Source organism: Phoenix dactylifera, chromosome 6, assembly GCF_051530095.1.
Source record: "Phoenix dactylifera cultivar Ajwa chromosome 6, Ajwa_hap1_PhDact_Kaust_v1.1, whole genome shotgun sequence".
Taxonomy (NCBI): domain Eukaryota; kingdom Viridiplantae; phylum Streptophyta; class Magnoliopsida; order Arecales; family Arecaceae; genus Phoenix; species Phoenix dactylifera.
Window position 1 is genome coordinate 23,239,212 of NC_143195.1, and position 11,900 is coordinate 23,251,111.

The window sequence follows — 11,900 nt, forward strand, 5'->3', positions numbered from 1 at the left end:
GGGCATAGTCTTCAAAACAGTCCTGATGCATTGAGGTCAGAGCCTTCAAATACTCCTTTCACTGCCTGGTTTATGGTTTACATAAATTGACACACATCAAATGATCCAACATTAGCTGGAATATGTGTGCCATCTAGCGAGAATAAAGTGAAACATCGCCATTCTTTGGATCGTATATAGCCTTCTCCATTCTACGTTTTTTAGCTTAAAGGAGGTAATTAAGCTCACATGAGGTGAGCGGTACATTTATTTTTTCCATGTCATATATGGAAATGCTACAATGAAATGCTTGAAGATATGGATCAGTACGTTTATTTTTTCCATGTCATATATTATCATTAAGTCATCGTAGAGTCCTTAAATATGAATATAAAAGCAAAGTGCAGAAAGTATTATTCATAGATACTAATTATAATTACATCCTATAGTCTTGGGCTTGCTGTATGTATATTGGTGATCAAGTTTTTTTTAATTGCTGTATGTAATTGATGCTTGATGGAAAAGTTAAATATTTGGGTTTTTTTTAATTGGCAAGGGATTTCAATTGAAGCATTCATTTACTTCTGGCAAGGGATTTCAGACCATGTCAGTTAATGTAGGCTATGCAATCATTGAATTAATTGATTAAGTGCTATTTGTTTAACTTAATTTTGCTTGAGTCAGTGTACGCATGCATATTTTTGACTGTATCATTTACCTTGTTTTTTCTTAGAATGGACAAAAGTTGGATGAATAAGCCGAGATACAGTGACGAATATTTGAATGGAGTTCAGAATTTCGTTAAATTTGCTTTTCAGAAATCTAATATGAATGGAAAGATTTTATGTCCATGTCGAAAATGTGTAAATGCTTCTTCTCTTGCTCCAAAAACTGTTGAAGAATATTTAGTGTGGAATGGTTTTACAAGAGGTTATACTGAATGGGTATTTCATGGAGAGTTGATATTGTCATCTCCATGTAACTAACCCTCGTATATAGAAGACACCTCTAGTTTTGCATCCAGTAATATAGAAAAAAAATCTGTAGGAGAAGATGATATAAGGGGCTTACTCAGAGATGCTCTTGGACATAGTATTAGAAATTTAACAGATATTAGTGGAGGACAAGAAGCAACTGAAATAGGTGATGAGCGTACAGCAACTGATTTTATGCATGTTGAAGAACATATACACTCTGATGATGACACAGCTCGGTATCATAACTTGCTGAAATCTTGTGATGAAGAACTATATCCGGGTTGTAAGAATTTTACAAAGATTTCTTTTCTTGTGCATTTATTCCATTTGAAGTATTTGAATGGGTGGTCTAGCAAGTCTTTTACTATGCTTCTCCAATTATTAAATGATGCATTTCCGGAAGGCGTTACTTTGCCATCATCTTCTTATAAAGCCAAAAAATTAGTAAAAGAATTAGATTTTGGATACGAGAAGATACACAGTTGTCCGAATGACTGTATTTTATTTCGTGGTGGAAATATTAACGAAGAGTCGTGCCAAATATGTGGATCTTCACGATGGGAGAAATCTAAAGATGAGCATGATTTTTTGAATGAAGTGGATGCTGCATAGACTAAGAAAAGACCGGCTAAAGTGTTGAGATATTTTTCTCTCATACCTAGATTGAAAAGAATGTATGCATCATCAAAGACGGCTTCCTCTATGAGATGGCATGACGAAGGCCGTACAAAAGATGGAATGTTACGACACCCAGCAGATAGTTTAGCATGGAAAGCATTTGATGATAGGCATCACGAATTTGCTTCTGATGCTCGCAGTGTCAGACTGGGTTTGGCTACTGATGGGTTTAATCCCTTTCGAACTATGAGTTCTACATACAGCACTTGGCCGGTTGTTTTGGTTCCATATAATTTACCACCATGGATGTGTATGAAACAGTCTTCACTCATTTTGTCAATGGTTATTCCAGGTGATAAGGGCCCAGGTAATGATATTGATGTTTTTTTGCAGCCTTTAATAGAGGAATTGAAACAGTTATGGGAGGGTATTGATGCATTTGATGCTTTTACTGGTCAAACATTCAAATTGCGTGCAGCTCTTATATGGACTATTAATGATTTTTCTGCATATGCTAATTTATCCGGTTGGAGCACTAAGGGGCGTATTGCATGTCCTTCTTGTGGAGATTCAACCCATTCATATTGGTTAAAAAATGGAGGAAAGTTCTGTTATATGGGCCATCGTCGATGGTTAGAACCAAACCATCCATTTCGATTTCAGAATGATCTGTTTGATAGTACCACAGAGTTGCGTTCTACCCCTATTCCACCAACTGGTACCGAAGTTCTTAGACAAATGCATGGCACAAATTACATACCTGGTAAGGTCTCCAAATGTTTAAAGAAGAGGGGAAGGGAGGATGTTGGTAGCTCATTAAATGAAGGGTTAATATCAGAGATTTTAGAGGATGCTAACTTTTTTGAGAATGATGACAATGCATATGGACAGAAAAATGATGATGACACATTGGTTGCTTCTACACAGAAACAGTTATGGAAAAAAAGGAGTATTTTTTTTGATTTACCTTATTGGAAGTATAATCTTCTTCGATATAATCTTGATGTCATGCACATAGAAAAGAATGTTTGTGATAACTTGATTGGAACATTGTTAAATCTTGATGGAAAGACCAAAGACAACTTGAAAGCGCGTCTTGATTTGAAAGATATGGGCATACGACAAGAGCTTCATTCGAAAGAGCTTTCTAATGATAAATTTTTTATACCTCCTGCATGTTACACAATGTCTACTCAAAATAAGGATCTTTTTCTAATGGTTCTGAAAAATATGAAGGTTCCTGATGGGTATGCATCGAATATTTCACGGTGCGTAAATCTTAAAGAGCGAAGACTTTCAAATCTTAAAAGTCACGATTGTCATATTTTGATGCAAGATATACTTCCATTGGCTTTAAGATCGTCAACGCCGAAACAAGTTCTTGTAATTGTTTCTCAGTTGTCATCATTTTTTAAAGCATTGTGTTCAAAAGTTCTTGATCCTAGGGTGCTTGATCAATTGGAGTCTAATGTTGCCCTTACATTATGCCATATGGAAAAGATCTTTCCTCCTGGATTTTTTACTATTATGGTTCATCTACTCATTCACTTAGCGGCGGAAGCTAAACTTGGTGGACCGGTTCAATACCGATGGATGTATCCTATTGAGAGGTGATTTTGCTAAACTCTAATGTCTATATTTATAAATCATATCGGTGTTGATATTAATCTTAAAAATTTCTCGTTGAAGGTTTCTGATGCGCTTAAAGGATTATGTACGCAATCGAGCCTATCCCGAGGGCTCGATTGCTGAAGGATATATTGCTGAGGAGTGTTTGACATTTTGCTCGAGATATCTCGAAGGTGTTGAAACTGCTCTCAATCGACCTCCAAGAAATTTTGATATTGTAGAGAATGCAGAAATTTACAAGTTCTCATCTGCGGGAAGAGTTTTGGGGACAGTTAAAAGTGTTGTTCTTGACCAAAAATCATTAGCACAAGCACATCGCTATGTGTTACTTCATAGTGATATAATATCCGAGTATCGCAGGTTAGTATGATTGTAATCTTCTTATCTGTCATATCAGATATAAATGCTTAGCTAAAGAGTTTCTGATCGTGCAGAGAATTTTTAGTAACTCAGCGAAGCATCAACAATAACATTCGTCCTACCCCAAGGATTGAGCAAAGATGGTTGGTTGAGTTATTTCCTGAATGGCTATTCAAACAGGTTAGACATTTAATACATTAGGTATTTTCACAATTTTTTAATACATTGTCATTGAATAATTAATCATTGCTTCTATAATTTTTTAGGTGCCCACGATGATGGAGGAAAATTGTTCCAATGAATTAATAGTCATTGCTCGAGGTCCGAATAATATTATCAACAGATATGATGGGTTAATTATAAATGGTTTCAAATTTCATACTAAAGAACGTGAGAAATTTAGAAAAACCCAAAACAGTGGGGTTATGGTTGATGCGGAGGGAAAATCTTATTACGGTGCACTGAAGGATATTTATGAGCTGGATTATTATGGAAACTTTAAGGTAGTACTATTTCGTTGTGATTGGGTGGATATAAACTCATCTAGAGGTTTGAGACAAGACATAAATGGTTTCACACTTGTAAATTTTTCAAAGTTGATGCATACCGGTGTGCTATTGAAAGATGACCCATTCATTTTTTCATCTCAAGCTCGACAAGTATTTTTTGTACAAGACTCAAAAGATAAAGATTGGCCTGTTGTCATTAAGACTAAACCTAGGGACTTGTATGATATAGAAAAAGGGTTGGAAGAGGAGGATAATGAGACTTATACTCAGTGTATGTCTTTTAATATTATGCCGACTGATAGACAATGAAAGAGTATAGTTTCATAATGGTAAGAAAAATTTTCTAGTCTGTTTCTATGTTACCGATACTGACTTTTCTACTAGTAGCGTATGAATTTGTTTTATTGCTACTTTTGGTACTGCAAATTGTTTAACCAATAATGTAAAATATTTGGAATATACTTCAGTGCTACCAGGGGGCTTAGGAATAGTCTATTAAGCAACATCTCATGCATCTCGTGGAGCAAGAAGAAACTGATTGTAATCATCATTCCCTTAGCTTTGCAATATGTTATTTTGGATTCTCTCCTTTCATAATTACAAGAATATTATGTTGTCATGTGTAATGAATGATCCAGTGTTATTTTCACATGCAATAGGTTGCTAGACAGAACTTTATTTAAAGCTCGCTAAAAAAAGTGAGTCAAACCTTGATTCAGAATTTCTCTTTGCATATTGTACCAGTTTGCTTTATTTCTAAGTCATTCTTTTCCGGTGCTCTGCATGCGTACGAAGGGTGAGGTAATTGTTGTATGACTCTTCCTTTTTAGTGGAAAACATTACTAGATATTCCATTCACTGTGCAAGAAGAATTACCACATCCTTGTTAATAGTTGGTACCATATATTTCCTTCATGACACTTTGCTCTCACACATCTGTTTTCTTTATTAGAAACCAGCCAGACTTCAGCAAAACAATTTTTGGTCCATGTTTTGAAACCCATGCTTAATTTTTCAAGTAATGCTACTTGGAAATTTCTAATGCTCAGATCATTTTAGAATATGAATCATTTAATTGTAGTAACACTGGTGCATGGTCCCTGCTGCACTATGGCTCTGCTGATGTCATGACGTGCTTCAAAATACTAATCATCGGCTTCTTCAAATATATGTATGAATGTAGTATGTTTGTATGCATTTATGTAGGACTGGACGATGTCCAATCTTTCTCTCAAAGTGTATGTATATGTCTATTTGTTTGTATTTACATGTATATGGTGGTTTTTGTGAGTGGTGGACGCATAAATACATAATTAAGATATGCTCAATTTATTTACAGATAAAAACATATTAGAAACTTGATGTTTGTGGATTATAAAGAACAACAAAGTACTAATCTGCTGTTTGGCATATATTATATCAATAAATTGGTCTGTCTAATAAAAATGACACGGTGTATACTTTGTTTCGCCAAAATGTATGCATGCATTTATGTTCATAACTCACATGGATGCTCTCAGATAAGCATATAGAGGTGCCATGCGTTAAAACAATTTTCTTTTATCTATACCAGTAAAGTGGCATTATATACTTTGTTATGCCATAATGTATGCATGCATTTATGTTCATAAACTCACATGGATGCTCTCAAATAAGCATATAGAGGTACCATGCACTAAAACAACTTTCTTTTATCTATACTAGTAAAGTGGCATAGGCTTTGCATGCGAGCATTTTGGGGCAAACAGAAAACCATTAAGCATTAGGCAGCTGGACCTGGAGTATGATCATACCATAACTGACATGCCTTGACCAATTGTTTGGGGTTATAAGTTGTTGTTATCATTTGGCTTTTATTATGTACTGTGTTCTTGTTATCATTTGCCTTTTATTACGTACTGTGTTCTTGTTATCATTTGCCTTTTATTATGTACTGTTAGTTCCCAAGCAATGGTGCAGTGCTAGACAGGTACTTGCTCCTCTATTTTCCAATTTTTGCGGCACAAGGATATAAATTGATCAGTACTTGTTGGTGTTTGTAAACAATATGGAGTTTAGTGGTGGATTTGGATGGTTGAATATTTTGAACCAATCCCATCATTTTGCAGGTTCTTGAACGGCTACATACAATTATTAAATTAACATGGATCAGGAGATCACCATATATTGAAAGGTATGCTTAACTGTTCATGTTGATATGATTTTGTCTTGTACAACTCTATTCAGATGAAAATTAAGATTGCTCAAAAATTCAGCCGGTGTCCATCTAATTGTATATAAGCATTCCTTTTGTTCTCCCAAAGTTTATTCTGCTTATTAGGTTTATCACAAGTTTAGAAGCACATATAAATGTATCTAATATTATCTATCATGGAAGAAGCGAATGGTATATAATTACGTTTGGATGAATTTACTTGGTGTTAATTGTCTCTATCTGTATTAGTTCCTTTTTGGCAGCCCATCCTTCCCATCAGGAAACAAGATGGAAATCTTGAACTCTTGATTGAATCTTGGGTGAAAATATTTTGTATTTTAATCTCGTTTATAATTTAGATAGTCTGCTAATTATTTAGTTGTGGATTCTGTTGAATAGAAGCTCCTGCTGACTTGTTATTCTTGTGCTCAGATTGGTAGATGAGCTTGTTCTTTTGTACAAAGAATCTGCAGTAAGAAAGAGCCGTGAAGTTATCCGCAATCACATTTCACAATTATTGTTGTTGATTCAGAAGTAAGAAAAAAATGCCCTATTTATTAATTGCATTTTTTACTCTTGCATTAGTTACTCTTGCATTTTTAAACAGATTTCAATTGCTTAAGTACTTGCTTGGTAACAAAATGCACCGAGGAAAACGATTCAGAGATGTGGAGTTCCAGCAGTCTCAGGTGGGATCTTCTTCTGCTCAGTCCATGCGATCCCAGCAGCCCCAGCAGCACGAGTCCGAGTCTCAGCATGAGTTCCAGTCTCAGCAACATCCAGGCCAGGAGGTTATGGATGACTTGCATATCCAAGGTAATTTGATTTAAAGTGCATATATTAAGTTCATTTACAATCTAATTATTTTAATTAATTTGCCTCCAATGTTTTAATTATTATTTTTTATAGATGAACAAGGGAGAGTGAGGTTGACACGGGGTTCCTCTCGAGCACGGGATGTGTGGCAGCTTCGTGAGGATGAGAAGATGGTCGTCGAATGCAACGAACTAGGGCAGCCCATCAAGAGGGCTGGAAGCCTTTTATCAAGTTTCTTAGGATCAGTTGCGCGTAGGGGTCAGTTGTGTCCGCTCAACTATCATAAGTGGAATGATATACTTCCTTCTTGTCACGACCCCCGCCCCGTTCCCGGCGGGCCGTCGCGACGGTCCTAGGGTGCGGGTAGGCATAAGGCCACCAGCCACCACGTAGAACCCTATTACCTATCAATCATTATTAAATTCTGAAAATTTTGGCATGATGCATGCACAAAATGATCACCTTTCCTATAGTGACCTGTCAGGATTATCTCAATACATACAACACACTACCTGTAAGAGCAGCAATCACATAATCTGTCACAATATAACCTGGACAACACATGTATCATCACAGGCATACAACTGATCTGCACATATATATATATACCTACTCTCCAATCCATCCATGGTCAAACCCATATCCACAACAGGATCTATGACTATAACTATACACTATATACAACAGAAGGTTTATAATACACCAAAAGGTATAAACCTCTATCTAGATTATACTATATTATACTATGGAGCGGCACAGCAAGCAGACAATCTCTAACCCTGCTCCTCTCTATACAATGCCTGCCCTGCAATCAAAAACACCAAACTGGGGAGTGAGTATATGAATACTCAGTGAGTGGAGTAGAGAGTACTATGCACATGAGACAGAATATAATCATGGCTCGAGATGAAATCTCAAGATCAATAACAACATGAACATGAACTCAACATAGAGAATATAGAGTAAATCATCAATATCACCACAATCAATATCAACTCATCTGAAGCATATATGGAATAATCAAGTAAACATATATGCTACTCATGAATATGCTCAACAGATCATAATGCTGGAACATACAAATCATGTGTCAATATGCTGAAATCATCACTAGACAGCTGTCGCGAGGTGGATTTTACGCCCCAGGCGAACCAGCAACAACTCCTTACTGTCACATGCATATGCAGGATAGTACACCATATCGATAATGGAAATGCTAGACAGCTGTCGGAAGGTGGGTTTTACGCCCCAGGCGAACCAGCAACAACTCCCTACTGTCACATGCATATGCAGGATAAGACACCACACTAATCATGTAAATGCCGGCTAGTATCCAGAACAGAAATCCATCTCACATCTACATACTAAACGGCACCTCGCGGGAATTCTACATCCGCGGAAAGCCATACTGCACCTCACGGGGTCTTACTATGCCCGGCGGCAAGCAGAATATAAGTCGTAGGACCGGCCGATCCTACGCCTAGGGCCGTGTCCCCCCTAGGAAGGGACTGGGCTCCGCCCACCTAGAAGGCTACTATGTGCACAAAGGCCGATGTTCAACCCCATCGACTATAGGTGTCCTGCAGATACTGCCAAGCCATGCATAAATGCCATAATGCACCCTCCCAATACTCTACTAAAAAGGAGTATAATCAAGATTACCACTCACTCGATCATGACCCAATCATAAACTAACATCAGGGTTAGGAGTGAGGGTCAAGAAAGTGCAATACAACTCAATATACCACTAAAAAGGCTCTACAAATCTTTGAAATGGAGGAAATGAAATCAATTTACAAAAGAAGTTATTTCATAATTTGGAACCAATTTAATTACTCATAAAAGAGTATAATCAAGCTACGACTCACAATCTTTAAAATAGAGGAAATGAAATCAATTTACAAAAGAAATCATTTCACAATTCGGAATCAATTTGATTACTCATCAACCCCTCGTAATTCCTCTCAATGTTCCCTCAAATGCATGTACAGAATAATCAAGCATGGAGAATCAAGATTATAGAGGAATCTACTACAATATCAATCAATATGCTCAAGTGGAATCAATTCACACTTGGCGACATTCATGAAAATGAATTAAGGATGCTCATGGTGCAAAGTACATGACTCCCACTCACCTGTCAATCTGGCACAGCCCTGATACGCCTCCAAAAATCTACAGCTGGCAGTGGGGAACTTCTTCCTCTTGTTCCCTAGCTTCTTGCCTAACTGTGACATGCATTTACAATACATTTAGTCTTGTATCAAGGGCTATAATCTACGTGTCAATTATAATATAGGGAACTTTAATTGATTCAACTCTCCCGTTCCCTAAATCTTTTCTTTTCTTTTTTTTTTATTTTTCTATTAATTAACTCATCATTTATGTATACCAGGGATTCCCTTGCATGAGTACAAGGTTCCTTTTAGCTTGATCTAGGCTTAATACTCTATTATAGCATGAAATCCCTTATTTTCCACCTGGATGAACAGTAATCCGGACCGACAGCCGGTTACTTCATCCCGGGTTTGATCCACTTTCCAGAATCCAAATTTGATGAAATTTTTATCTAACATTCTACACTCATAGAGAATTCCAAAGAGGTAACATGCATTGCTATCGGAGGTCGTTTGACCTCCTAAATAATTCGCCGAAGTTGGAACTTCGATACAGTTTTTCCGTAGTGCCGGAAAAATTTGTCAAAATCTGATTCTTCCTCTTTTAACCGCCTCTACAACCCTTATCCGACCCCTCTAGACTATATCCACCCTTTGTATAGCCTAATGTCATCAAAAGACTAGATAGGGACGGATATTTACCTTTTTCTTTTTGGAAATCGAGGTCCTTGCGTAGAGGAGAAGGAGATCTACATTTTTCCCTTCAGCTGAAAGTGCACCCGGGATTCCTTTCCCTTTCTTTTTCTTCTTCTTCTTCCTCTTCTTTTCTTCCTTTCCTTTCCTCTTCTTCTTTTTCTTCCTCTCTATCGCCTGAGAACCCCTCCCTTTCTTCTCTCTGCTTCATTCCCGTGAGCCACCAACCACCCTATTTAAATCACATCAAAGCACTATTCACCTTTGTTTAATATTATTAAATTCCTATTTTGCCCCTAATACTTCAACATATCTACAACTATGCCATTATCTTTGGATTCCTTCCAATTTTACCCCTTATATCAATTTTAAAGGACTATTCTATCCCTTTTTATATATAAAAAAAAATTTTTGGGGTTATTACATCCTCCCCTCCTTATATAAAATTCGTCCTCGAATTTAAAAGAGTAAATTACCTGATTACTCAAAGAGGTGAGGGTATTTGCTCTTCATACTTTGCTCCGACTCCCAAGTGCATTCTTCAACATTGTGCCGGTGCCATTGGACCTTTACCATACATATTTCCTTATTTCTCAGCTTTCTGATCTGAGTATCAAGAATAGCGACAGGAAGTTCTTCATAAGAAAGATCTTCTTCTAGTGTAACTTCCTGCACTGATAGCACATGAGATGGATCCGGCACATACTTCCGGAGCATAGATATGTGGAATACTGGATGCACATGGCTGAGGTTTGGAGGCAGTGCTAATCTGTAAGATACATTGCCAACTTTATCTAATATTTCAAAGGGGCCAATGTATCTGGGACTAAGCTTGCCCCTCTTTCCAAACCTCATTACCCCTTTCATAGGAGAGATCTTTAGGAACACGTGATCCCCCGTGCCAAACTGCACATCTCTCCTTCTGACATCTGAGTAGCTTTTCTGCCTACTGAACACTGTCCTCAACCTTTCCTGTATCATTGGCACTTTTTCTGATGTCTCTCTGATCAAATCTGGTCCTTCTAGGTGCTTCTCTCCAATCTCAGACCAGCACAAGGGAGATCTACATTTCCTCCCATAAAGTGCCTCATAAGGTGCCATACCAATAGTGGAGTGATAACTGTTATTATATGCAAACTCCACTAAAGGTAAGTATCTGTCCCAGCTACCTCTGAAATCCAGTACACACATTCTAAGCATATCCTCGAGGGTCTGAATGGTCCTCTCCGATTGCCCATCTGTTTGAGGGTGAAATGCTGTACTGAAATCAAGCTGAGTTCCTAATGCCTCATGGAGTTTCTGCCAAAATCTAGAGATAAACTATGAACCTCTATCTGATATAATAGAAACTGGCACTCCAAGCAGGGATACTATTTTATTCACATATATTTCAGCATACTGAGCTACTGAATATGTGGTTTTCACCGGTAGAAAATGGGCTGATTTTGTCAATCTATCCACAATCACCCAGATGGAATCATATCCTTTTTGTGTTCTGGGCAGCCCGACCACAAAATCCATAGTTATCCTTTCCCATTTCCACTCGGGCAAAGGTAACTCTTGCAAAAGCCCTGTTGGCTTCTGATGTTCAAATTTCACTTGTTGACAAGTCAAACAAGAAGCCACATATTTGGCTACATCCCTTTTTAATCCGTTCCACCAATATATGCCTTTGATATCATGATACATTTTGGTGGAACCAGGATGAATGCTATAGGGAGTGTTGTGTGCTTCTTGCATAATCCTCTGTCTCAGATTTTCCACATTTGGCACACATAGCCTACTGCCACACCTCAACATTCCATCTACAATCTGAAACCTTTCTGACTGTCCTGATTGCACTTCTCCTTTCAGTTTCACAAGGATTGGATCTAAATCCTGTGAAACTTTGATTTCATCTATCAACCTCGGTTTCACCTGAAACTATGCAATCAAAGGACGAACCTCTAATAACTCAAAAGATAGTCCCTGAGCAAATAAATCTGCCAGATCTCTGACTATCTCTCTC

General features: G+C 37.5%; 2 protein-coding genes across 2 annotated transcripts; both read left to right on the forward strand.

The window, feature by feature from the left end:
* The first annotated feature begins 1,654 nt into the window (after nucleotides 1-1,654).
* LOC149753357 (uncharacterized) lies at nucleotides 1,655-3,832 on the forward strand. Its single transcript, XM_089923902.1, has 2 exons — nucleotides 1,655-3,184; nucleotides 3,264-3,832. Exons 1-2 carry the CDS (start codon nucleotides 1,659-1,661, stop codon nucleotides 3,571-3,573), a joined length of 1,836 nt encoding a protein of 611 aa, XP_089780028.1. The 5' UTR covers nucleotides 1,655-1,658; the 3' UTR covers nucleotides 3,574-3,832.
* A 3-nt stretch (nucleotides 3,833-3,835) lies between these two features.
* Nucleotides 3,836-4,381, forward strand: LOC149753358 (uncharacterized). The gene has a single exon (XM_089923729.1). The coding sequence runs from the start codon at nucleotides 3,839-3,841 to the stop codon at nucleotides 4,379-4,381; it is 543 nt and encodes a 180-aa protein (XP_089779855.1). The 5' UTR covers nucleotides 3,836-3,838.
* Nucleotides 4,382-11,900: the final 7,519 nt, after the last annotated feature.

Coding starts and splice junctions, on each gene's coding strand:
- LOC149753357 (XM_089923902.1), top strand. CDS start 1,659: ATGAGATGGCATGACGAAGGCCGTACAAAAGATGGAATGTTACGACAC. Junction 3,185..3,263: donor TGGATGTATCCTATTGAGAG/GTGATTTTGCTA, acceptor TTCTCGTTGAAG/GTTTCTGATGCGCTTAAAGG.
- LOC149753358 (XM_089923729.1), top strand. CDS start 3,839: ATGATGGAGGAAAATTGTTCCAATGAATTAATAGTCATTGCTCGAGGT.